This window comes from Lepus europaeus, chromosome 19 (assembly GCF_033115175.1).
Source record: "Lepus europaeus isolate LE1 chromosome 19, mLepTim1.pri, whole genome shotgun sequence".
Taxonomy (NCBI): domain Eukaryota; kingdom Metazoa; phylum Chordata; class Mammalia; order Lagomorpha; family Leporidae; genus Lepus; species Lepus europaeus.
In genome coordinates, this window is record NC_084845.1 from 43,077,088 (window position 1) to 43,104,758 (window position 27,671).

At 46.7% G+C, this 27,671-nt stretch overlaps 1 protein-coding gene across 2 annotated transcripts; it reads right to left on the reverse strand.

Moving 5' to 3' along the window:
* On the reverse strand, window positions 1–27,594 carry LOC133748827 (liver carboxylesterase 1). 2 transcript variants are annotated; one of them, XM_062177838.1, is made up of 14 exons: window positions 27,484–27,594; window positions 24,471–24,675; window positions 22,605–22,749; window positions 17,969–18,102; window positions 15,320–15,473; window positions 13,752–13,856; window positions 12,994–13,098; window positions 11,543–11,581; window positions 8,113–8,253; window positions 6,452–6,532; window positions 6,051–6,198; window positions 1,663–1,794; window positions 664–736; window positions 1–375 (listed from the first exon to the last, which is right to left on the reverse strand). In XM_062177838.1, the coding sequence occupies exons 1-14, from the start codon at window positions 27,533–27,535 to the stop codon at window positions 195–197; spliced, it is 1,695 nt and encodes a 564-aa protein (XP_062033822.1). In that variant the 5' UTR covers window positions 27,536–27,594; the 3' UTR covers window positions 1–194. The 2 variants fall into 2 exon arrangements, with proteins under 2 accessions (XP_062033822.1, XP_062033821.1); XM_062177837.1 differs by having other exon boundaries at window positions 6,452–6,535.
* Window positions 27,595–27,671: the final 77 nt, after the last annotated feature.

Here is a 27,671-nt window from a genome sequence, read left to right on the forward strand (position 1 = left end):
TTTGGTCTCTGAAAGAACATTTATTCCCCAAATTGAAGCCAGAAGTACAAAAATTCTCCCTCCCTGATCTCTGGCCATCCCCACCAGGCAATTCTTCATTCTCCACAATAAGACGCCTCTTGGGTCTACAAATATTTTCTTTATAATACTCTTGTCTTGAAACCTCCAGGTTTCAAGGCTCGTTGGGTCTTCATTCACAGCTCAATGTGCTCTGTCTCACGTGGCCTTGCTGCCTGCTTGGCCCAGAGCTCAGTCCAGAAAGCTACTTCCTTGTCTTTCAGCTTCTGGGCTGCCTGGGTGGTGGCTCCAATCTGCAGGTAACCTTCCATGTTGTCGTATGCTGGCCATTGAGGAAGCCCCTCCCCATTGGGATTCCTGGCAACAGAATCAAATGGTAATTCATCAAAGCTGATGTGTGATCCAGCAAGCCTCTGAGACTTAAAGGGACCCCCTGGATTATCTCTGCCCAGAGGTTCATATAGCACCAGCCAGGAGGAGCCCACCATCTCCTGGGGCAGCCTGTCCGTTTTACAGAGCTCTCATTGTCAGAGTGCTATGGTCACAGGATCCAGAGTTTCACCACTCAGTCTTCAGAAGCTTTCCCTCCCCAATAGTATGCCCCATCCCTCACCAACCCCTCTCCATCTTTGCCACCAGCCTTACCCATTCCTAGCAAAGTTGGCCCAGTATTTCATCACCATCTTGCTCAGTTTGATCTCCTCTTCTGTGGCACCCTCTGTGGGGGAGAAGAAATCCTTTGCTACTCGAAGTGTGGTCTATGGCCAGCAGCAACAGCACCCCTTGGGAGCTTGTTAGAAGTACAGTTTCTTGGCCCTGACCCCATACACTTTGAGTCATTACCTGTATTTTCATAAGATCCTGGTTAATTTGTGTGCACTTTTGTTTGAGAATGACTAACCTAGGACCCAGAAAAGGCCATGCAGTCAATGCACAACCTAGCTGCCCTTGTCTTCAGTGCCCAAGTACCTGCCCCTCTGCTTGTCACAGCATTACACCCCAGGGTTTCTTCTACAGCAAATCCAACTCCCAGGGCTGCTCTCCCTTTGGTATTTTCTCCATATCCTACATACACCTACATTTGCACCAACTCTGAAAAATCATAGAGCTGCAACTGTCCTAAGGAGTCACCTAATAGGGAGATACAGGTATGCCATTTTACAAGTCTTCTAGAACTGATAAGAATTAAGATTTTGAAGACATCTGTAAAAAATTTTCTTTAAAATATTATATTATCAGATATATTTAAATATGTACTATATAAACAGGAACACAGATAGATATGCAATAGACATGATTCAAGGTTAACACCAATTTTAGCCTTACCCTGACTCACATTCCTATGACTGGGGAATTAAGTGTGGCATTCTCATCCTAGAGCAGGGTCCTGCAGGGACCAAGCACCTATCATATTCATGTTGCAGGCAAGGGTTCTGAGTGATTCTGTCTGAGTCACGTGAACCCACAGCCTATTTCCTGCATATTAGAGCAGGGGAAACACCGGGGACCACCCATTGTAATTCTACCCTGTTACCTGAATAGGGAAACTAAAACCAGGAGAGAAGAAATTTGCTCAAGCCCACCAAACCAAGACCAGAACCCAGATCTCATATTCCAAGCTTATAGTCAGCACAAAGTCATTACCTTTTAAAAACGGGGCCCCTAAGACAGAGAAGATCTCATCTCCATGGTCCCCTATCACTGTCTTGGGTCTCATGTCTGATGAGAAGCTTGGGCGATACCGATACTCATACATATAGGTGGGGGCTCCAGCATCTGAAAGACATGGATTAATGCACAGTTCATTGTAATAACAATTGTAATAACATTGTAATAAGACATGTTATGCAGACCTGGTTGGTCTCAGATCTCAGGCTCTGCAGGAAATCTCTGGTTACCAGCATAATACAATCACATCAAGGTGTGTCCTAGGGGAAACCCCCGGTTATCAGCACAGGTGAGAATGCTTATCCTTGCTTAGGGCTGCATTCCTGCTTGAGTTCAAACTGGGGTTGAGCCTGATAATGGTTGATTAAACAAATAAATTTTCAAACCCTGGGTCAATATATTTAAGATAACATTATAGGGATTTGGCTCAGTTCATAAAAACCCCTTTGCCTCCTGATACAATCACATACCAGAAATATATATTCAGCTCACATTCGATGTATTTCATTGATAACAGACAAGTGTTCAACAAACTGATAGGGCCTTCCTATTCATCCTAGTTTTGAGCATTTCCAATGTTTTTCTCACCCATTCTGAGAAGAGAGAAGCAGTACAAGCTCCTTGTTGGAAAGCCAGGATACTTAAAGACAAACGTGGCTAGAGGGAGAACAATCTGTCTCTTCTCCTAGGGAATCACAAAGCTCAGCACTTCATACTCCTACCACTTTATGCAGCTGGTTTCCTGTTTGGCCTGCATGAAGGTGCCAGAGTAGTGGCAGAAGAGAGAAGGGGTCAGTGACAGTGAGCATGCCTCTCGCCATCTCTCTCCTCCTCTCTTCTGCCTTCCTCCCCCATTGCCAAAGCCCCAGGAAGATCCCCATTTTCCCACTCACTGGATTACTGGAGCACCAGTCCCTGCTCCTCCAGGGATAACCCATGGAGTTGTGGATACTCCATGAGTTATAATGACAAGACAACATGGATAACCCATTTTGTGGCTCAGTGCTTTGCATTGGTCATGACACCCACGGAGGAGAGACTCTGAAAGGGAAAGGTCAGCCCCAAGTCAAACTGGTGTAGAAATTTAATAACTTTTTAGCCTTTGAAACAGTAAGAAATTGGGAAAATGTAGAAGAAAGCAAACTGAAGAAAAAAGTCACTTGTAATTCTGCCACCCCAAGAAGGCCATGAGCGTGTGTAATAATTTACTTAAACACACCCTCGAACTGTGCCCTTGATTTAGCAGAAGTGTTGTTTAGAACAAGCTTTCTTCTATGGCTCCCTAATACACCAATTACACAGTTACTTCAAGGTCAAGCAGAGATTGCTGAAAGGAGGGACAGGCCCCTGCCAATCATCTTATCGGTGAACTCAGAACCGATCAAGGAGGAAGGGTCTTTTGTGAATTACAGAACTTATTTTATAAACCATGCTGCGCAAAAGATATATTACTTTAACTTTTTGCCCCCTGGCTTTGAGATTTATTAAATAGGTACAACATGACACAACTCTTCCAAGGACAATAGAGCGCAGGTTTGAGTAGTAACAATTAGTGTCAACAAGATAAGCAGAGAGAAGAGTATTAATAATTGAAGAAATGCAAATTAAAAAGTCAATCTTTTGATGACTATATGGAGAAGGGCATATGAAATTGGCAGCATGGTTTTTATTTTTTAATCATAGTATCCCAAACGAGAAAGAAAATTACAAAATTCACAATGTTATGTACTGGAAAGCAATTCTGCAATAGGAAACCAAGAGTGTTTAAGTAAACCTATGGTTCAGTCTTGCAATGCCTTCTAAAAACTCATTTTAAGAAAATTGAAATAAAAAACTTTTTCTCTAAATCTGAAACAAGACAAGGAAGTTCACTCTCACCACTTTCATTCAACGTAGCACCAGAAGTCCCAGCCAGAGTAGTCAGGAAAGAGAAAGAAAAGGGTACAGACTGGAAAGGAGGAGGCTCAGCTGTTTTTGTTTGTAGATGACCCTGAATTCCACCAAAAATGTTAGAACAATAAATGAATTCAGTAAAATAGCAGGATATGAAGTTAACATATAAAAATCAGTGGCATTTCAATGCAGTAAATGGCCAACTTTCTGAAAAAGAAATCAAAAAGCAATTCCATTTACAGTAGCTACCAAAAATAAAATAAAATTCCTTGGATAAATCTAACCAAGAAGGTGAAAGACCTCAACAGAGACTGAAAACTATGCAACATTGCTGAATGAACTTCAAGAGGACTCAAATATCAGAGATATTTCTACCATATATAATACATGTGTATCATATCATTACCCGGTCAAAATGATGAAATCTTGTCAATCGTGACAACATGACTGAATCTAGAAGACACTATGGTTAATGGAACAATCCAGTTGAAGGACAAATACCATATTACCTGAGTTATATTTGGAATCTCTAAAAGATGACCTTATAGAAGTAGAGAGTGGAATAATGTTACCAGAGACTAGGGAGGGAAGGAGGAGGATGGGGAGAAGTTGGCCAACATGTAGAAAGTTATAGGTAGACAGGAGGGATAAATTCTGTTGTTCTATTGTACCATAGGCTGACTATAGTTAATAAGAATGCACAAGTAGTCTTCAAAAAGCTCATAGAAAATTCATACTACAAAAAAACTGCATGGATTTCAAATGCTTTGCATCAAAATAAACGTATCTTTTAATTTCATTTCCCCCTAGTGTTGTATATTTCAAAATATCTAGAAGAAAGATTTCTGAATGTTTTCACTAGAAATAAATCATTGGTTTATGAAGCAATGGATATGCTAGTTATCTTAGTTTGATTATTACTCAATATATACATATATATATACATACACATATATATATGCGCTATATATATAATATATATCAATTTGGGGCAGACACTGTGGTACAGTGTCCAAGCCACTGCTTGGACACCCATTTCCATACTGAAGTACCTGGGATTGAGTTCTGCCTTTGCTTCTAATCCTGCAGGATTAGAACTCAATTCATGAAATATCATATGGAGAACACAAAATTAGTATGATCAGGACCAGTCTGAAATGCAGGTGGGAACACTACTGATCAGATTGTAGCAGGCGGTATAACCAAGCGTAAGAAAGAGCAAGTGGCTCTGGCTAGATTCCATCAAGAACCTCAGGAGGAGAAAGCAGCAGTTAGCAGCTGCACATTACTGTGTGGAGGGGTGCTAGGGCACATATTAGGTCAGTGGTAGTTAGTGTTCACCATTCTTGTCAAGTTTTGAATTTTAAAAGTCTTCCAGCATGTTTGGAAACAGGGCCAGAAAACCATTTCTAGGATTGCAGACTAGGACAAAAGAGCTGGCTGAAAAGAAGGATCTGTGAGACTCCCCACATGGCACCCAGAAGTTCCCTTCCCTTCAGGTGAGTTCACCCATCCCTAACCTGACACTACACTGACCAGTCCTGGGTCAGTAGTGGAAGGTGGTGCACTAGACATCACCCCGGCTCTCAGCTGGTGCACACCTGTACGCACAAGGACAAACAAAGCTGACCACAGATGCTGGCATTCTCCAGATCTTCCCTATACCTCCTCCACTCCTTCCTCTTGGCTCCTTCCTCTTGGCCCTGGACAGCCCTCTGATCCTATTGGCTCCTACCCTTCCCAAAGCCTTACTAGTTTTAAGAAACTAGTTTGCACCTTGCTCTTACCTTAGAAAAGCTCTGAGACCCAAATTCCGTCATTTGCCCTCTATTCCCATTTACCATGTAAGGTACTTCCGCTTAGGGTTCCCTATAGCAGACACTGTTGGTGCCTCTCCAATCTGCCCTATTCTGGCCACGCCATTCTGAATTCTACCTCTAGCATCCAGCTCCCTGTGAGACCCTTGTCTGGCCACTAGATACTACTCTGTTCATGTGTGCAGCAGGTCGAAGCAACAGGGAATTAACAACCTTTCGGAATAGTTTTCGACCTGTGGCAAGTGGGAGTTGGTGGGTAAATACCCCTGCCCCCTTGCCATTCAGATGGGGCAGCCCTGAGACTTGTTTCTCTTCATTTCCCAGGGTCCCCAGTTCCAGGTGTCCACAGTGGGTAACTGCTTGAACACGCACCATGGCTGGCTTCAACCTGTTTCCTGGGTCACCACTCTATCTCCCTAGTGGTGCTTTCTGGGAGAGTGCCTCCCCAATAAATGTCTTATATTTGAATCATTTACTCAAAGTTTGCTACTAAGAGAAAACAAGGCAGGACATCTCACCACTCCAGGCCATATGGAATCAGCTTTTAAGACTACTCTCAACAGTTTTCACTTCTGTCTGTGTCAAGAGGTGGGCAGGACAGACACTAAGCAGACAGAGTTGCTGGCCCTCTCCCATCCAAGCCCTGGCACTCACCTCTGTGGTGACGAGCCACATTCACAGATGGGACACCAAACAACAAATCTGCAAGCATGTCCAGGAACAAGTCTTTCTTTTTGACAGGGTCGTCTGTCCCTCCTAAATACTTCTCAGTGGCCAACGGAGTCAGCTCCTTAGAGACATTCTGAAATGGACCGAGAAAGTGACTGTTATCCCCTGGCAAACAACATGGCTGCTCCACCCAGTAAGGAAGGTTTGGGTCAGCTGTGAATCTCTTGAGTCCAGTGCAACTCTCCCTGGGTTGGTGAAGTGGGAAAGGAAGAAAAATTGGGCAGAAGCCCAGCTCCCAGTCTGTCATTTTACGTGTCTGTAATGTGGGGCAACCCCCTGCCTTTTGTTGGGTCTCAATCAACTCCCATGATCCCCTAGACTCTTACGACAATGGGGTAGGACTTCCACAAGAGTTCTGTAGCCGTCTTCTGGTCCAGTTTGCCTTCAGAGAGTGGATAGCCCAGCATCTGCTATTAAGACAGATAAGCATTTGTGAATCATCCAGAATTAACAGGAAAAACCAAGCCAACCAGCCAACCAAACCAATGCAAACTGAGGGTCCTCTTGCTTTATCCTTTATGGAAATGGATCTTTGATGAATTGGATCAAATCAATGAATAAAATGGACTTATATATCCAGAAATTAGAGGAATGCAAAAAGTTCAAAAAAATGTTCAGCTGCAGTTATGGCAGACCTTGGACCCCCACAATGGTCAGCCAGGAAGAAAGGGAAGGTGTAGGGCAGGCTAGTATAGGAATAGAGGGCTCTGGAGGTAGATGCAAGACTACCTGTCTCAGATGACCCACATCCAAAAATGCCACCCCTGTGGACTTGGTGCTTTGGAATAACCTCTGAAATCCTGAAGTGAGAACTACAAAACTCAGGACAAAATGACTCTTCCCAAACCTCTGCACTGAGACTTCGCCCAGCTCCAGCACAGCCTCTGGTAGCAAAAAGCCCAGTCCTATGGTGGCCTTAGCCTCCCTGAAGGTGCCTGCCAGAAAGGGGATTCTGACAGAGGAATTTACTTTTTGGCCCGGAAAAAACCTGGTGGTGATATGCAGATAGGCTCCTAAAGCTTTTAGAGCAGTTAATGTAAAAATGTGCAATTATAAATCTTTTCTCTGTTCTTTGAAATATAAATGTACCTGTGGCCTTAAGGATAATTTTTCAAAATTTCCCAAAATGAAAACTTTCTGGGAGACAAGATTGATGTCCCTCCCAGTCTTTGTGGAAGGTAAAGTCCCAGCGTCAGTGGATTCCTTACTCCAACTTACGCCACTGCTTCCTGTCATCACTCTAGCAGAATTGTGTCTCCTGGAAGTGTACATGAATTCACAAATCCATGTGGCCCAGTGACACGGACTAAGTCCCTTCTCTCCATCATCTTACTCTGCCTTCTCTTGGCACACTTCATCCTTCAAACATGCCCAGCTGTTTGTTAGAGGGATTTCCGTGCAGGTTATGCTCATGTCTTTTCCATATTGCTACCATATTACTTAATACATCCTGTCCAATGCCTGAACTAGTATCCATCTTTGTCTATCTTTTGCTGGAAGGAAAGTTTTTCTTCACATTTAAGAGCTAACTTTAACTCAAGAAGAAAAACACTTTCTGAATCTTTCCAATAAAATGAGTAGAACATGAGCGTAGATCTTTGGGAATCAGAGAACACCGGTCCAGGTGAGAAGGATTTGGTCCCAGAACTAAGTCCCTGTAATTCCCAGGCTGCTTCCCCATCCTATGCATCCTAAGTTTCTGTATCTACAGATTTATTATCTTTACAGGCCCTCCCAGGCCTGACATGTCAGTATTCTTTAACTGGAAGACAATCAAAGAATGTTTGGAGAAAGAGGTTGCCAGGGATAAGCTACCCAAGGGGTAGTTGGGCCATCCCAAAGAATATTTCCATGGAAATGTCAACTCCTGCAGTGGGGGGAAAGTTGTCATGGACTCAAGGGGGCTTGGAGAAAGAAGAAGTTCTGCGACCAGAAGTGGCAGGTAGGTGGGTGGGGGTATCTGTCTAAGTGGCCTGCACATTCTCACCATTGGGATAATCCAGCCAAACTCTTGCTGGTTGATTCCCACCATGTAGGGCAGCATGTTGTATTTCTTCTCTGCCAGAATCTCTTCAGGTGCTTTGGGCAGCAGCACCCCATCAATCACAGTGGTCAGGAAGGCAGAGTTCTGAGGAAGAGAGAGCAACTCGATGTCTGTGATTCCCCTCCCCAGGTAACACCCACCTCCCCACCTCTACCCAAGAGTGAGGCCAGCACCAAGGACCAGTGTGGACTTGAGTGGCGGCCACAGAAGCTTATAGTCCTAACAAAGGCAGGTACAGCACCAGAGGTCAAAACTTCAATGAATGACTCCTGATGCTAAGGGGAAGTGGGCAACAAATGTTCACTCAAATGAAGGTGGGTATTAGACTATAAATATGAACAGCACATGGACCTGTATGTCTGTAGCCAGCTCTCGTTATTCATGGCAGTGAACACCAAATTAGAAAATACACAGGTCAAGCTATTGCTTTGAGGACAAATCCAGGGTTAGCTTGTTACAGGTTTCTGGTCACATTTTTGTCAATCTTCTTTTATGTGTGCAATCTTATTTAAATACATTTTATGTAACAGAGATTTCTGTAAAGGAATTAAATGTAGCTTTTATTTATAATACACATTGGGAAGGAATTAGTATCTTCCTGACACTGTGATTGCAAATTTCTTTGGCTCCCAGTTTCACAATAATGCTGTATACTCGTTTTTGAAGTATTTTTTTATCATCTCGTGAATTCATAGATTAGCTGGTTTTCCACCCTTTCTGCAGCTTCATCACATATGGTGCTATGTGATGCTACTTTGGCAATTTCCAGAATGGCCTCATGTACAGATAAGCAAATTCCCTCTTCCTTTTTTGGAAGGACTGAATTGTTGACTCATTAGCATTGAGCTCACAGCCTGTGCACTGTAACTGGTGCCTGAATAAAACTTGTCTAACACATGTATTTCTCTGTAAGGCACAGAATAACATCTTGTGTTCAGGAACTCTAGACAGTACTCCAGCAAGACCCTGAGGGGTATTTTATACCCAAAAAATCACTGAAATACACCAAAAATACAGCACTGCAACACTAAGTACCCATGTACAGGACACTTCTTGCTATGGAGGCTGAAACAATAAGACAGTGTCACCTGCTTTGCCCAGATGGGAACATATGCATCGCTGAATGATCAAATGAATCTTATTGAATATATGCATCATGGGACACAAACTGTGCCATTCTCCAAATGACCACCAGAGTGTCACTGTGTTGATTTGAGGGACACAAGTACATTTTCACAAGTAGGTGGATTCAGAGTCTGCTATTAATGAAGGTTGACTGGATCTGTCTGTATTTCACCAAGGACTCTTAGCGATAAACAGTTTGCTGCAAGGAGGCACTGAGCTCTACACATGCAAAGTGCTCGAGCCCAGGCTTGATTCCCTGTGAGAGAGAAATGCCTGGATGACAAGATCAGGATGTGTGCAAATCCTAATCTAACAGGCTGACAAAGCAGGACGGCATGGTGTGCAACCACTGCTGCCCCAGACAGGCTGTGCAGGACAGAAAGGGTGGCTGTGGGAGCCAGAAGAGAAGCAAGTCATCTGGAAGGACAGCGCAGTGCAGGCCACAGGCAGCAGGTGCTTCTCCTTTGTGCTGGGCTCTGGGGAATGACAGGAACAGGGAGGTGAAGAAACGAGTGGACTTTCCAAACAGCAGGAGCAGTGTGAGCAAAGGGACAGAGGGGTCACCATGCAGGGCTGAGCCTAGGAACTTCACCAAGTCCTGGACTTGGAGGAATAGCAAGGGGCATGGTCTAGGGAGGGTCTGAGGGTGGGGTGTGTTTTCTACACTGCATCTGGCCCCAGCAGGTGCTCAGACACTTGCAGAAGCACTAGCTCAAAGGAGGCAAGGGTGTTTGTCCCGAGGCAAGGAGGGGCAGGCTTTTAGGAGAGGGGTTGAGTTTAGAGGGGAAGTTTGGCAGCACACGGGGCATGGGAGTGGGGAGGGACATGGAGGGACAAGACAGCAGAAGCCCAGGAGGGAGACAGTGAGGGCCGAGTGGGTGGCATCAGTGAGGCAGGAGTGACCTCAGCACAATGAGAACCACAGCCATGGCTGCTGTCCACTCAGCGGTTGCAGTGGCTGCCCTGAGTCACAGGCATGGGCAAGGGCTTGCGTGAGTTGGAGAACTCAGGGCATCCCTCCCTTTTTTCCTCTTTCTCTCCCTCTCTCTCTTTATCTCACTTCACATCCTGTCCCTCAGCAAACCCCAACAGTGACTGCCCTGGTTCCAAGACCACTCACCATCCAATGCTCTGGCCTGGTCTAAGCTGGCAGAGCCCTGCTAATTAATTAATGGGGTAGTGCTGTGCAAGGGCCTCCCACAGCTCCCTGTGTCTGACCTGCCCTCTCCCTACCATGTTTCCACAGTGCATGCAAAGAGTCTTTGGAAATTCCAAAATCCTGTCCCTTCTGTGCTCAAAAACCTCCGAGGACTCCCCAGGCCCCTTTACATGACCACCCCACCTCCCACCACCCATGACCTCTTAGCCTCAGCCCGGTCTCTCCAGTCTGCACACAGTGGCTTGCTGCCTCAAGGCTTTTGCAGCTGCTGGTTGCTCTGCTTAGAACACTCCTTCTCCAGTTTTCCCGACAGCCAGCTTCCTCCACCCCTCCACGGCTTGGCTCAAATGACACCTTCTTACTGAGCAGTCCCTGGTCCTGCAATGTTCCCCAGAAGGCTTGAAGCAGGCAGGAAATCTTGCTTCTTTCGCTACTTCCCCAACCCCTACATTAGGTCCTGACACATAGGAAGTGCTGAGTTCACCCTTGCTAGATAAACAAATGAGCCTCCAGCAATCCTCACAGGACCTTCTCAGGGAGGTGCTGCGGTCTTCAGGGAGGGAGTGTGTGGGACGATTGTAGGATGCCGCAGAGCTAATGTCACAAAACCTGAAAGCCCACTGAGGCAAGGGAGAAGAGGAGGATGTTGGAGTCTCCTGGGTGCTGAGAGGAGGGTGGGGTCCTGGACTGAGACCCTCGGCTCTCTCCAGTCCTCAGTGAGGGCTACTGCAGACACCTCTTATCCAGCATCTCTGCCTCCTCACAGTGGAAGGCTCCAGTTTAACATCCACCACAGAGACATCTTAGGGATCAGGAAACACAAATGATGGGGGAGGAAGGTAGGCTGAGTCCAGGGGATGCAGGGTTGCTGCCTGGAAACACTGGACAGGGGTCAAAGGACAGACTCCAGTTCTGCTTCTGGTTCTCATGGTCATGTTACGCAGGCAAATCACTGCCCTTCTGTGGACCTCAGCAATACACACACAAAGGATGTCTATAAATCCACCAAGGAGAATCTGACATCCAGTTAATCAGAGCTTAAAGATCTTAAGACTCAATATCTTTAATAAAGAAGCCAAAAGTCCTTACCTCTTTGGGGTCGCCAACTAGGTCTAGAGCCATAAATTTCTGTAAAAACAAACACAGAGGAGTGGTGAGAAGGCTTCCTGGGGAAAGGTTGATCAACTGGGCCCCACACCCAAGGTATCAGGGTCTCCCTTCCACTACCTCCCCATCTGGTTGAGAGGCAGTGGCAGGAGACAGTTCCACATGGCACTGAGGTGTGAAATGGGGGAGTGGCGGGCACCAGCAATGAAAGGACAGGCCCTGGGGCCAGCGCCAGGGTCACTGGAGCTCTGGAGAGGATGCCTGCTTTGTACCCACTTTCTTGCCATCCATTTCCCTGTCAATCCCCCACCCCCCACCCCCACCCCCGCCTCACAACAATGCCCCACCAGTCCTCTCGGGGCCTCCTCTTCCCTGCTCTGACTCTGTAAGTTTAGCATCTGTATCACAGAGAGGTACTCTATCTCCCAGAACACAGTCTGCTATTTCAGAGATGGGAATAAACCTATGTCACTTCAAGAGAATTTATTCCAAAACTTTTGCTGGAATTATTGACAAAGAGAGTTTTTAAGTAGATAGTTCTAAGTGATGCTGTACGTAACCTCTGCAGGACACAAAAGTGCTTGATAGGGAAGTCAACAGATAAGTAGGTTCTCCTTCTGTATGTACTTAGCACAGGTGGATGGATGGAGTTGTTTAATACATGGATCTGGATGAATTGGATGAATAACTAGCAGACATGTGATGGATGGATCACTGATGATTGATAAGTAGCAATTGATGATGGATGGATCATTAAGTTTGGATAAATGTTGACAGAATGAAGATATATGTTGATTTAATGATACATGGATGATGGATCAACTGAAAATGGATAAATGGAAAGTCATGATATTAGACTGATTAAATGAAATTAATAGATAGAATGGATTAATGGATATATAGATTGATGAATGGATAGATAACAGATGGAAGAATATGTGGATATATTGCTATCTTAGAATAGCACTGGAGGTAGAATTTCTAATATTATGGGGCTCTATGGATTTTATATATATATATATATATATATGGGTTACAGTTTTGAAAACTTCTAAGCCAACGAAAATAAATTATGACACCTTTCTGAAAATATTTGTGTTTAACATTTCCATCCCCTAAAGTCAGGAAGATGTTTACTTCTGAAATCTGAAAGTGTATTTTCTTAAAAGTACACCTATAAACAAGAATGGTAAAATATTAAGTTTTTATATTCCTGGGGGATTAGTATGCACTTATTCATTATGTTATTTCTGAACTTTTCTTAACATTTGAAATATTTCAAATAAAAAAGGAAAAATGAATTCCCCACTCACATCTCAAGGCTGCCATTGCTCCTGAGAAGTGAGAACTGGCCCAGGGTAAAAGGGACAGCTGAAAGGAGGAAGCCGGGGGCCGAGTACACAGGGTGGGGACACTCGAATCGGCAGGCCTACCATTTTCAGTGTCACCTCCATGAGTTCTTCCTCTGTCTTCTGGCGCAGGCAGTGAACCATGACAGCCGAGGTGGTGGTTTTACACCCAGCTTCGGTGGCAATTTTCTGTAGAGATCAAGGCAGCAGCAGAGATCAAGAGCAATGTCCCTTCCCTCCATCACTGCGGAGACAGGTGCTCTATCCCAAGCCAACTTCTGAAGGCAGCAGGGATTAGGCTGGAAACACTCCAGACCTGCTAGTATGGGCTCTGGGGTCCAGAGAGTGTTGCCTCTGCCACTAGTTTGAATTGTAACACGAGCCAATTACACAACCTCTTTATTATTGGATCTCTGTTAAAATGAGCCTAATGGTCTCAAAAGAGGCAGTGTGAAGTGAGGTGATGAGCCTTGAACACCAAATTCCACTGTCTGGATTCAACTTTTGCTTCCTTCTCTAACTAGCTACTTGGCCCTCAGGGTTGCCACTCGATTTTTAGTGTCTCAGTGTCTCCACAAAAGTGGTGGATTGCACCTGTCATATATGACAGCTTAGTGCATGTGCCTCCCGCACACTACAGCATGCAGCAGCCTGGGTAACTGATTCCACGAGGGCACTTGAGAAAGTACAGAATGTGCTTTACATGTGAGCCCTAAAGGAGCCCTCAGCCATTTTCACTTTAGTGAATCTTCTTTCTTAGCCAGATATCACAGTGAGGGAGGCCCCTGAGGATTCAAGAGGGCAGAGTCAAGGAAGTGGGAACTGTCCAGGGTGAGACCTACCTCAGCCAAGGACCTGATGTCCTTCCTGAAGAGACAGGGAAGGAGGGCCACGCCACTCTCAGAAATTGCTCGATGGAAGAGATTCTTGGTCAGGGGAGATAATAGCTGGGAGGGGAATGGAGAGGAGGAGAGGTCATGATCGCAGCCAGAGGACCAGAGACACATTGGTTCTTTAAGATTTCCTCCACCTGCCACTCTGCCCTGGTCCATTCTCCTGGAGACACTGGGGAGGGGGTCTTTGCTTGGCCTAGGCTGTGCCCAGGCCACCCATGAGTTCAATTTTCCCCAAGAAATCCTCTTCAGGATGGACCCAGATCAGAGTGAACTTCACAGCAGGAAACACAAGGCATGTGTGCACCATGACAATCAAAATCACCCCATAAACAGCCTGGTAATTCCCAATCACAAGTTCTTATTGAGCAGTTTCACTATTAGAATTTATACTAAAATAAACGACCATTTTCTAAGAATGCTATTTCTAAGAGTACTCATGCTGTACATAATAGTCAAAAGAGAAAATAGTCCAAGGTTTTGATACTGGGCAACTGGGTAAATTAAAATTCTTCATTCTTGCCATGAAATACTATGTAATCATAAAATAAAACATGGAATGCTGTTTAATGTTCAAAGAAATATTTATATTACAATATAAATATTTATATATATATGTTATAAACACTGGGGAAAATATTTTTGTAAAAAGATAAAATTGAAAGAAGGGAGAGAGAGTCAAAGCAAGAGAGAGTGTGCCATGGAAGAAAGACTAGGGTAATAAACATCAGAATGTTCACAGGGACCAATCTGGGCAGCGGAATTGTGGAATAGGCTTTTCTTTTAGAGATAATTGATATTTTCTCATTCTCTAATTTGAAAATATAAAATTATTTCCCTTGGAGTATTCAACTCTGAAAACATTACATGCTTGAAGGCCATGGTAATAAGGCTGCCCCTCTGTCCGCCTGTGAGGCATCATCTGTGGCTACTCTCAGTGTCTCTCCAGCCCTATTGCCCACACCAGCAAGGCATCACATACATATGCTGTGATCCATGTCTCTTATGCCATCCCTCTCTGTACTGCCTTCCTCTACCTTCCCCAACCCACCTCATATCAGCCCCACAGACTGCTGCCCTCCCTCTGGGACACAGAAGCCAATAGACCACCTCAGAGAAAGCTCTGGCCTGCTTTTGCTGCCACATCCCCTCAACTTACAGCTCTGTCTTCAAGCCAAACAATGACATTTTATCCAATTGTGGTCCTCACCTCCATTTGTACACACTTCACACTCAGCCCTACTTCCCAGCAGAAATGAGGGGAGTCCCAATGTTAAAATGATTGGGGTGGAGAGAATTCAACAAAGGGGCAGGAGAAGGAATGTCACTTCATTGGGGAGATTCTGATGGTCTCAGGAAATTAAGCTGAGCTCTGAGTTTCCTGGGAGCCAAGGAGATAGGGTCCTTAGCTCTCCATCACCTGATGTTGTGCAGGAAATAGGGTCAGCCTTGAATTCTGGACTTGGAAGCAGTAGCCATCATGCCTGTGGGTGGTGCCTGCTGCCAGGGACACTTACAAGGATAGAGACACTTTGACCTCCTGCTGACTCTCCAAAGATGGTCACAGAGCCTGGGTCCCCTCCAAAGTTGGCAATGTTGTCCTGGACCCAGCGCAGCGCAGCCACCTGGTCCAAGTGACCCCAGTTCCCTCGGCTGTGTTCATCTCCTGTGCTGTGAGTGAGAGAACAGGTGGGAGTAGGGAGTACAGATGTCATGGCACAGCTCTCAACCACAGTGGCCTGGGGACTCCATTCAGGCTTCCAGAATAATTCTGGACTGCCTTCCACATCCCTGACACAGGGTCTTCACTTGCCTCCCATTCCTCCAGCATTGCTCTGGGTAAGGCCTTACCTGTAGGCATTTGACACCTATGAACTGAGTACATGCTATGTGCCCACAATGCTCTAAACTAAAAGTATCTGAGGACACAGGCAAAACCTCACAGTACGCTGAACTCACACTACAGAGCACAGGTGAATCTAGACTATGACAGATAGTGAAAGTGTTTTGAGGACACATAAAACTGGACAAAGGAAAAGACAGGAGTGGACAGTGGGTGGTATTTCAGGTCATGTGACTGAGTAAATTGTCTATGAGGCACTGGTCTTTGAATATGGACTTCAATACAATGATCATGGGGATCGTGCAAATATCCAAAGAAGGAATCTGCAGGCAGAAAAAGCAGCAAGAGTCATGGCCCTGGGGCCCAGGGAGCAGAAGCGTGTGAGAAACAGATGTAACTGCAGAGGGCCATGGGCCTTGGGAAGGACTTCGATGCCATGCTAGGTGACGGGGGAACCCACTGCAGAGGCATGACCTGACTCATTCTGTCTTGAGTGATTCTTCTGGCTACCGTGTGCATCAGCCAGAGTATAAAAGCAGCATTACTGTTAAAGTATATGGCTACAACAATGATCCAGGCTAGAGACAGAAGCTCTGAATGCAGTGGGAGCAAGAAAGAATTAGGAGACTGGATTCTGAAAGTATTTTAAAGGTAGAGCCAAGAGGGTTTGCAGACTGACTAGATGTGGCTGTGAGAAGAAAAGAGACGGAGCTGCCCAAAGCTTGTTTATTCTGAACACACAGTAGATGAAGCTGCCGGCAGCCATGCAGGAGACCCCAGAAGAAAGGGATGAGGGTGTATGTTGGAGGAGGGGCTGTGGGAGTCAGGGTCCTGTCTGTCCAGGTGACATGGAAGATGCCCTTTATACATCAGTGGAGGTGAGGGAGGTGGTTGATGACAGGTGTCTGGATTCCAAAGGAAGGGTAGAGACTATAACATGGAGCTCTGAAAGTACCCCTGGGATCACTCAGGGAATTAGTGCAGTGGGACAGGGAGGCACACAGATGGCCTGAGGATGGGGGAGGAGATAGAAGGGCCAGCAAAGGGCCTGAATGGGGGCAGCCAAGGAACTGGCAGAGGAAGCATTTCACAGCCTCATGAATGGTCACTTCTGTGCAGAGAGGGCATGAGTTTGGGCTGAGAGTTGTTGGAAATCATTGCTAACCTGGACATGGAGAGCCTGGTGACATGGCCAGCTGAGAGCCTACTTGGCTTGAGTAGAGGAGAGACAGGGAGGAAGAGGTAGACATAGACATAGTAGTTTCACTGTCGCTGGGAGCAGAGACACCAGTCATGGGTGAAAGGGATGTGGAGCTGACCCTAAAATTGAAAACTTTTGAGTGTTGAATCAGTAACACAAGAGAAAATTTCTACAATTGTTGTCATATGACAGGTCCCTGTCAAAACACAGGTGCACCTAAAACCTTACATAAAATTACCTTTAGGCTACTGTATAAGTTGTATGTGAAATTAAAAAAATGAATTTCATATTTAGAAACAGGTTTACACAAATCTCATTCTCTATATGCAAATATTCCAAAATCCAAAAACATCTAAAACCCAAAACAATTTGGGACCCAAGCATTTCAGATAAGCATGGTCAGCCCACATGCCCTGGGGATGATTGGCCTGGGAAAACCCCCAGGCAGACTTGAACCCCTCTTCCAGCTCCACAGTCTTCTCTTTGGTGAGCAGAAACCCCATCCCAGCTCACACTCAGTCACTGCAGGGGCAGATGTTCTGCATCAGGTGCACTTAGCACACGGTAACTGTGCCTCTCAGGAAAGCAGTTTCCAGTGCCCATGGAGGCACGATGGACAGGCTCTAGCCTTGACCTCTGCATGTTCAGATCCCGTGAATTAAATGGGTTGAGTTGTCCCCAACACTCCTCCTAGAAGTATTGCTCACTGGGGTTACCATGAGTCTGTCCCTTCCTTTTTTTCCCATGAGAAGATGTGTAAATGTTTGACACCTATGCCACATGTAGATCGCCATCATAGAGGAATGCAATATGCTGGGGCAACCCAAGTGAAGAAGAGATTAGTGTTTCAAAGGAAGTAGCATGTGGTGGGTTTGGCAAGAGTAATAGGAGTTTGGTAGGGAGAGTAGGTATTGCAGGTAGTGGAACCAGCACATTCAAGAGCTTAGAGCAAGTACACAAGCATTTCTAGCGAATAAGAAGGTAGGTGCAATCCACTGTGAAGGGACTTGGATTCCTTCCTAAGAAATTAGCAAAGTTCCCCCTGAGAGCTAACATGGCCAGAACCAGGTCCTAGCAGTCTCACTATGGGGCCAACATGCAATAAGAAGAGTCTAGTCTTACCTGAGGAATCCCCAGATGCCCAGGCGGTACTGAATGGTCACCACCACCACGTTCTCATGGGCAGAGAGAGCCAGGCCATCATAGGTTGATGCTCCACCCACCATCAGACCACCTCCATGGATCCACACCATCACCTGCACAGGAAGGAGGCAAGCATACAGGCTGTACGGAGGTGACCTAGGAAAGACCTCAACACTCACCTAGTTTGATCATTTACCTTTTGGCCATGACTCAAAGCATCCATTGCCCAAAGTCCATTGAGTCCAGTAAGGTTGCAAAAAAGCAGCCTGTTTTCTTGTTTTCTCCCCAAATCTTCCATATAGAGCCAAGGTCACATCCCCACTCCATGCGCCCTGACGACCCCTGCCTTTCTCCTCAGCCCTAAGTGCCACCTCCCCCAAGGCTCTTCATCACTGTGGGAATAGAAAATGTCAAGAATGCTGTGTTCTTCCCAACATTTCTGCCATCCTCCTGCCATTCATTCAGCTCAACATACAATTGGGACAGCTCTTGCATTTCGGCTTCATCACATTTAAATTTTCTTTTTTTTTTTTTTTTGACAGGCAGAGTGGACAGTGAGAGAGAGAGACAGAGAGAAAGGTCTTCCTTTGCCGTTGGTTCACCCTCCAATGGCCGCCAGCTGGCGCGCTGCAGCCGGCGCACCGCGCTGATCCGATGGCAGGAGCCAGGTCCCTCTCCTGGTCTCCCATGGGGTGCAGGGCCCAAGCACTTGGGCCATCCTCCACTGCACTCCCTGGCCACAGCAGAGAGCTGGCCTGGAAGAGGGGCAACCGGGACAGAATCCAGTGCCCCAACCGGGACCAGAACCCGGTGTGCCGGCGCCGCAAGGCGGAGGATTAGCCTAGTGAGCCGCGGCGCCGGCCCACATTTAAAATTTTTTGGGAGTGAATTAAGCTTCACTGTGCATGGATGTTTATCTTAAGGAGCACACAGGCCCCTAATGGAATTTCTTCTTAATACGCCTCCTTCCACTTCTTTGAATCCCAGATTACATCCACCCTCAAATGTCCAGCCCCAAAGCCACTTCCTCCAAGAGTTCTTCAATCATTTGTTTTCTGAGAAGCTGTGTGCCAGGAACTGTGATAAGAATTGAGGTTAAGAGTGGATAAATCAGGGGCTGGTGCTGTGGCACAGTAAGTTAATCCTCTGCCTGCAATGCTGGCATCCTATATGGGCGCCGGTTCTATTCCTGGCTGTTCCTCTTCCGATCCAGCTCTTTGCTATGGCCTGGGAAAGCAGTAGAAGATGGCCCAAGTCCTTGGGCCCCTGCACCCACATGGGAGACCCAGAAGAAGCTCTTGACTCCTGGCTTCAGATCGACACAGCTCCAGGCATTGCAGCCATCTGGGGAATGAACCAGTGGATGGAAAACCCCACCTCCCTGCCTCTGCCTCTCTGTAACTCTGCCTTTCAAATAAACAAATAAATTTTTTTTTAAAAAAGTGGATAAATCGATGCATGATTCAACTACAGATCTCAGATTTTAAAAGTATTTAGGACTAGATAGCAGGAAGAAATGAGAGCAGTTGAAATAACAATGCTGCAAAAACATTCTTAAAAAATCTCTTAGCATGAATTATGCACCAAGTATTGTTGCAAATATTTTAAGATAATTTATCCAAGAGTTAAGTAGTAATATTGTCCCATTTGACAGATAGGAAAACAGAGGCACTTTGCCTGCCCCATGGAGTGTAGCTAATAGGTGGTCAAAGCAGAGCTTGGACCAGTTGGTCTGGGTCCCAAATCTACATGATGAGCTTCCTGGCTGCTTGCAACCCACGGCCCCAGCACAATCATTTGACCACTAGGGCAGGAGTAAGGCTTCTCCTTCAACTCTATCTATTATTCCATTAGTGCTTCATTCATGACTCATCCAAAACTAAGACAGAGCTTGATAGCCATCCTCAAACACTCATATGTAAGGATTTCCATTTTGGGGTCGGCGTCGCGGCTCAATAGGCTAATCCTCTGCCTTGCGGCGCCGGCACACTGGGTTCTAGTCCCGGTCGGGGCGCCGGATTCTGTCCCAGTTGCCCCTCTTCCAGGCCAGCCCTTTGCTATGGCCCGGGAGGGTAGTGGAGGATGGCCCAAGCCCTTGGGCCCTGCACCCGCATGGGAGACCAGGGGAAGCACCTGGCTCCTGGCTTCAGATCAGCGTGATGCGCCGGCCACAGTACACCAGCCGGGGCGGCCATTGGAGGGTGAACCAACGGCAAAAAGGAAGACCTTTCTCTCTGTCTCTCTCTCACTGTCCACTCTGCCTGTCAAAAAAAAAAAAAAAAAAAGGATTTCCATTTTGAAGACAGAAAGACTTAGAGAAGGTAAGAATTGGTCCACATCTCCCAGCCAGTTCAACGCAGAGCCCAGAATTAAATCTAGACCTTGTAGTTCTAGAATCTGCATCCCTAGCTAAAGGTCCTCTTGCCACCAGGTTCCCTGTGCCCCTTTCTCCTATGCTTCTGATCCCTGCCTTCACGCAGGGACTGAATCAGTCATCCTGAGTGAAAGCTGAGCCGAGGGCTGGTCAGCAACAATACGCTGAAAGGTTGCTGTATATCTGCACAGCACAAAGGCAGAGGCTGGGGGGTGAAGGTTCTGGGTTTTCTTTGTCCCCAGACCGGTGAGTCCACCAAGTACATGAGGGTATTCAGTACATAATAGAGGATGGCCAAGTAAGGTCAGCAACATTGAAGGCAGAACTGTAAATTTCTTGTTAGAGATGCCACCTGCCTTTACCTGGCCAGCTCTCCTCCCAGGCCAGCCAAGTAATGAAAGTCAACAGAGTGCCTTCCCCTAGGAGGTTCACACCTCCCTTAGGATGTACCCCATATGAAGAGATAGATAGGTCTGGGCCTCTTAACTTTCAAGGCCTAAAGCCCACCAGATTATTATCAAGCCCCTTCTATCAGGTTCTATTTGCCTCTCAATCAGAAAACTTAATTGTAGCTTAGACAGCACCTTTCTCAGCTCCTCTAATAATGACTCTGTCCTTTGTTCTAGACCCTGTCTAGCGTACTTGGGCCTCATTCCTTTGTAATCATAACCTCTACTCTACCACCAATGGCTCTACTCCCAACCTGTGTGTACTGATGGTCCTCTTCCCCACTTAATGCTATATAATTGTTCAGACTTGGTTAATGCCACTCTTAGGATCATTGGTTACTATCCTCACCCTGTCTTTTATGACCTTGTCTAAATATGATCAGAGTCGGCGAACTTGGAAGGCTTCCATAGCCTTGGCAACTCATGACGAGAGTCTAGGGTGGTTACTGGCACCATAAACTAGAGTGTCAATTTGTTGGGTCAACAACAGGAGTCACTGTGCACTTGCTCCTCATGTAGGATTTCTGTCCTTAATGTGCTGTACATTGTGATTTAATGCTCTAACTAGTACTCCAACAGTATTTTTTTCACTTTGTGTTTCTATGTGGGTGCAAACTGTTGAAATCTTTACTTAATATATACTAAATTGATCTTCTGTATATAAAGAGAATTGAAAATGAATCTTGATGTGAATGGAAGGGGAGAGGGAGCAGGAGAGGGGAGGGTTGCAGGTGGGAGGGAAGTTACAGGAGGGGGAAGCCATTGTAATCCATAAGCTGTACATTGGAAATTTATATTCATTAAATAAAAGTTTAAGAAAAAGTACATAAAAGAGGAATGAAATAATGGGTAAATGAATGAGTGGGTGAACAAGGCATTAACTGAATAAGTGAAACTTCAGTCCCTAGTTCCCCAAGACTTCTTCTAATACCAAGTGCCCACACCTCCCCCTCACTCCAGCAGCCAGCCAGGAGTGCTCCCAGGAGACTGGCTGGGTGCTGACATGCCCGGGAACACCACCTCTCTCAGCAGACCTTGTTCTCATCCCAGGCTCCATGTTGTAACTTACAACCTGCCCTGTCTCTGGTCCTTCATTTATTTGGGAAATGCTGACTCACTGGCTCATCAGCTTGTGCCAAGACTGCTAAGGAGGGAAATCAACTACAATAAAATTGTAGATCATTGACTAAAGGCAAAGGAAAGTACTCCTGGCTCTGCCCCCCAAATCTCCGTCTCAAGACAGTGGACATTGTCACAGATGGATTGTGGTATGTGTGGGAAAGACCACACACATGCTGCCTCTCCTGGTCTGTGTCAAAGACCCCTGGCTTGAAGATCAGATCTCTTGTCCTGACAACCCTAATATGTGAAGCTCTTTTCCTCTGCCTGGGCCTCAGTTTCCCTATCTGTAACAGAAGGATTGAGAAGTTGGCTTTTCCTCTGAGATTCCTTCCAGCTCTAACTTGATTGGAAACTGTCTTAGCAGGCCTGGATATCATTTCCTTAATATGGCAACTAACAGTAAGCATTCTTGTCTTTCTGTTCACATGAGAGGCTTGAAGAGATCAAGCTGCACACGACAGGTTTACTGCAAATTCCCCCAGAACACCCGGTACCACTAGGGGAAACCGAGCTGTGAGAACCTTGTGTTTCTTGTGCTGAAAGGAAACACTGAAGCCCCTGACACAGGTCTGGTCCTTGGTACCCCCACTCCATGCCATCTCCAACCCCTTCTTAGCTTGTCTCAGAGGCCGGAACTTGCATGCCTGACCAGGTGGCCCCCACTGCTTACCGGCAGCCTGCCTCTCTTTGTCAGGTCAGCAGGGGTATAAATATTCAGGTAAAGGCAGTCTTCGGAAAACTTGAGAGGGATGTTCTCTTTTCTGTTGGTGAAGAGCTCCGAGAGCATATGCCCTGATACTGCATCCTGGGAGCACCTGGGAAAGGGAGCGAGAAGCCCTGAGATCCAGCCAGATGGAAGCAAGAAGAGTCACCTATGGCCAGGCCTTGGCATGGGAGGTTGAAGGCTGTAGATGGAGTTGCTAATACTATGCTAGAGATACTGGAGTGGGGAGGAAGTTACGTGAGGGGTCCAGGTAGGGATCCTGAGACCATGCAGTGAGAGCACCTTGGCACTTCTTCCTTTCCCAGAGCCTTTGGAATGCCTTGAGCCAAGAGGAGGAGGTGGCCCATGGGGTGACCCACCTTGGGAGATGACATTTCCGGCACTCCCAGGATGTGGTTCTGTTCTCTGCTCAGCTCCAGACAGTGGATTGCACGGTCTCTACCATGCTTTGGATATTAGTTTGGAAATTAAATGTTCCCCAAAGACTGGTCCCCAAGTCTCATGTTAAGGATACTAACAGGGCAGAGGCATAATCTAATTATTATGTCTGAGGGTAGCACCTTTAGACCATGATTAGATTGGGTTAGGTGCTTAGGGTGGAGACCCTATGTGGAATCCTGGTTGCTTTGTTAATAGGCAGGGGCAGAAAGGGTGCTCCTTATATCACATGATGCTCTGTGTCACCTCAGAACTCTGCCAAGAACATCCTTACCAAGATGGCCAACCAACGGGGCCACCCAGATTTGGACTAGGACCCTCCAGAAGTGTGAGCCAAAGTAAACCTCTTCTCTTTATAAGTTAGTTCTCTTGGGTGTTTCAATGCAGTCAAAAAAGCTGACTAATTCAGTGACCACGTTCCTCTACCAGATAAACATGTTCTAATCCATGGACAGCATCATTAGCCCATGAGAAACCCCTAAAATGTCAGGCATTTAGAACCTGCAACAGGTCAGGGGTGACATCTTTGTGGGACATGGCAAGGGACAGCATTCCACTGCTGCCTCAACCACTGATGTGTTGGGTGGTGTTGGGTGGACCCCTTTCCTGCTCTGAGCCAGCATCTCCACTACAAAGTGAGGGAAGTGATATTTTTCTGAGGGCCCCAAGCCTGACAAGGTAAGACCCTATCATCAACCCATTCCAGGCAAGGGCTGTGGATTTCCCTGATGAGAGATGTCTGAGAGTTGACGTAGCTTAGCCTTCACGCATGCATTAAGTCTTTCCAGTGAGTCAGGAACTGATTTAAGAGTTCCTTACGGAAAAAATTCACTTAAACCTCAGTTGAGAAAACTGAGGTACAGAGACTAGAGAAAGCCTGCCTGAGGTCTCCTATCCAGGAAGATCCACACTAGGAGATATTAGCGTTTTCAAGTACATTATAAGCACCGTTTTCTAACCTCACTGTGCCCAATACGCACCACTGCCCCAGAATGCAGCTGGGGTAACTGAGGCCCCCAGGAGCCAGGAGGACACAGCTGTCAGGGGCAGAATGACAGCAGCAAAGATGACATCTGTCTTCCATCCTGGGAACTGCTTCTCCAGGTCACCAAGAGCAAGGGACATAACATTCATACCAAAACCAATTCAAATGTCAAAAAGAGTTAATGGTACAGTGTTCAGCTCAATCAATATTGAGCAAAGACAGTGCTGAATAAAAGACTCTAGAGTAGGTGAAATTTATGGAATGTTTTTAAGTTTCTGCAACATTCTTGAAGACCCTAGAAAAATGCATAAGCTAATCAGAAGTTTGCTTCTTGTTTGCCTTGAGGTCCCCACTGAAAGATGCCAGCGCCAGCCCCGTGCACAGCTTACATGGGAGGGTAGGAGGTGGTGTTCTTCACGTGGCTCCATGGCTCTGCAGGCTGTGGTGGTGCAAACCTCAGGGATCCAAGAGGGGGCTTGGCGAAGGGGATTCCCAGGAAGACGGCCACGGGCTGTGCAACTCCTTCTAAGCTGACGAACTTCCCCAGGACTTTGCCGTGCACGGTGTCCACCACAGGTGGTGCAGACAGGTGCCCTGAAGGACATGGAGAGGAAGAGAGGAAAGGTTTGTTGGCCTGGACTCCAGGTAGGTTTTTCCACATTGCAGGCAGGAAACCCTCCAGGTCCCATTTCTCTTTATGTCACAGGGACACAGGGAACTGACCTTCCTAATGATAGGACTGCTTTGAGGAACACATTTGAACTGCATGCATAAGGCATTCACACAAAAGCAAATGCAAGAAGGAGAACTGCTGGGAATGAACAAGGCTCTTGGTTTCCCTCTTAGCCTCTGGAGACTTTTACCCCCGGCACTGAGCTGCAGGCTTGATGAGTAGGGATGCTCAACCTTGTAGGGGGAATGAAGCACAGACATACTTGGCCCTAATGCTGGGAAGAAAGTGTTCCTGTACCGGGGGTGGCACCAGGAAGCTGCTACGGGTGAGAAGGAAGAGTGTGGCCTTGTGGAGGAACTGGGATTGCATTAGAGGGAGGCTTGAGAAGTGGGAGAAAGAAGAAGAGACATAAAGCATTGAGAAGACAACGTGCAGAGGCTTGGAGACAGCAAGACACAAGGCCTGCGGAGGAAGGGAGAATGCCCGAGTGCACCAGATGGAGTCCTTGGGAGTGAGAAGGAATCTTGGAATCAGAGTGCATGCCATGGAGGGCCTTAAGTTTTATCAGGGGAAAGGCAACGGCAGGAACAATTCTGAGTAAAGAACGGAATGAGCTGGAAGAAGATTCTTCTGGTGACTCTAAACAAGGTCATCCAGAAGATGAAGAGCAGGGGTCAGACTCCTGAGCACTCATTTCTGTGGAGTGGACTGTGCTTCCCCACTGGGACCAATTGCTCTGCTGGCAGCCTCCACACCAGGGCTGCTTCCCCCTGCTTTGGGACCACACTGAGATCATCTGCTTTTCCCTTCACGAGGCAGGTGCACTTTCAGACACTGGACCACATCCACATTTGACTAGGCATCCCTCAGAGATAATTTTTAGCCTTTTCTTTCCAATTTCCCTCTTTGGGATGCAAATATCAACATCTCTCCCTAATTGTGGGGCCAGCACACAAAGCATAATCCTGTTTTGGCCTTACAGAAGAATAGTTAATGATACTGGGAACTCTTCAAGTTAAATCAGCATTCATGTCTCAGGTTATTAATAGCCAATCCCACATTTTGAACACAGAAACTATTCTTGTTTTTTTTGTTTTGTTGTTTTGTTTTGTTTTCTTACAGTTGCTAATTACTACAAAGAGGACTGAGGTGAACTTCCTGGGGAAAATGTTTATCAGGATGTCCTGGGTTGGCTCAGTGTTAACTTTCAATACAGATGTACTGGACAAGAGCCAAACTGCCAAGTGTAGAAACAGTGGACAGATGGGCGACATTAGCATGTCAACTGCAGCACTTACCACTCAGGTACATGCACATAGTAAGCACTGACTGTTAACGATGCATTCCACTTCTGTTACATTAAAGCCTTGCTTGGCAGGGTACCTGCCCAGTTCACAGATGAGGAAACAAAGACATGAAAAAAATGCTGATTTGTATTTCTAAAATGGGAATGTGGAGGCATTGCCAGGGGTAACCAGTACTAAAGGAAAGTTCCACTCCACATTTGGATCCTTACATGCTCCATCCTAACACTCAGACCCAGGCCTCTCACAGTCTCTCACTGCCCCAGAGAAGACAAAATACAAAGTCTGGGCTGTGAGGGCACTCAGGGCCACAGCACCGGCTCTGGATCAGGAACCAGAGCTAGCCCAGGGCATGGTGTTCCAGGTGGCCTGGGGCAGGTTCATTTCCCTCCCTGAATCTCAGTTTCTCTGCCTGTAGAAGGGCACAGGTGCGTGTTGAGGACCCTTCCTGCATCCCTGTATGAGCCAAATCTTCATGCTGTGTGTTGGATGCTTTGACCTTGCCAACCCTATAGAAACTGTTTGTTCCAGGAACCAACCAATCCAGGGTCCACACCCCAAGCGGGCTCCCACACTCCAGGCCTCTCCCCACCTCCCCTACCCTAATCTCCCCAAAGCCAGCCTCCAGACTATAGAGGTAGATACTATGCCCAGGAGTCCCCTGAAATGACTCACACTGGTCAAGCTTAGCCTGCTGACCCTGCCTCACTTTGCCTTCCACAACAACCCAATTCATTTACACTTCCCACCCCCTGCTCCTCTTGACCGACCCTTCTCCTTTCCTGTGCCCCTCACCCCACCCCACTGATGTACCTCCTCTCATGAGAACTGTGAAAGACAAATTACCTTTCCAAGGGCAATCAGCTCCTGAAATGTTGGCCTGACCACACCTGAAATTTCCAGTCTTTTTAAGTCACTCCCTTGTAAATCAACCGCTTTATCCATTCTTCCCACCCTTCCTCTAGACCAAGCACTCTCCTGTGTAGAAACAGCCATCTACACAGGAGGTAAGGACAGCAGTCATCCTTATTTTAGACTAATGCTCAGAAAAGTTAAGTATCTTGTCTAAGGACACACAGCTAGGAAGTGCTGAACTGAATTCAAACCCACACCCTCTAGCCTCAGGGTTGCTGCTCTGGGCTGCATCTGATTTATAACAAGAGGAAAATAAACAGAACTCTCTCAGCTCCTCACGCGTGGGGCTTGCATTTGTCTCACGCATTCTCCTGCACATGCCCCTTGCAGCTGTGGGCTCAGGGAGTTTATCCTGCCCTCTGTCTGTGTGCAGAATGGCTGGGGCCAGCAAGGCTGTGCTGCTCCAAGTCCAGGTGCAGAGCATGGCCCACTCTGCTTCTCCACCTACCTTTGCCCAGGATAAGGATTCCAAATGTGCCTCCCCGGTATTTGTACTTCAGAAAGACTCACCCCAAGCCGTGCAAGTGGCGAGAGAGGCCAGGGCCAACGCACAGAGCCACATGGTGGAAGGACTGCCTCGTCGGAGGTCTGCTAGTTCTGCTGCTGTTTAGGTGTTGTGCCTGTCCAGCTCCAGAAGTGGAGCCCCGCCCGAGCCTCCGCCCCCTCAGCTCATGATTGCATAATCATGAGATGATAGA

What these genes read in the sequence shown, in the direction of transcription:
- LOC133748827 (XM_062177837.1), bottom strand. Translation starts at nt 27,535, where the DNA reads ATGTGGCTCTGTGCGTTGGCCCTGGCCTCTCTCGCCACTTGCACGGCT. An exon ending in TAGTTGGCGACCCCAAAGAG is followed by an intron (nt 8,254 to 11,542) that starts GTAAGGACTTTT and finishes TCTCTTCCTCAG; the next exon opens with AACTCTGCCTTCCTGACCAC. An exon ending in AGGGGCCCCGTTTTTAAAAG is followed by an intron (nt 737 to 1,662) that starts GTAATGACTTTG and finishes TCTCCCCCACAG; the next exon opens with AGGGTGCCACAGAAGAGGAG.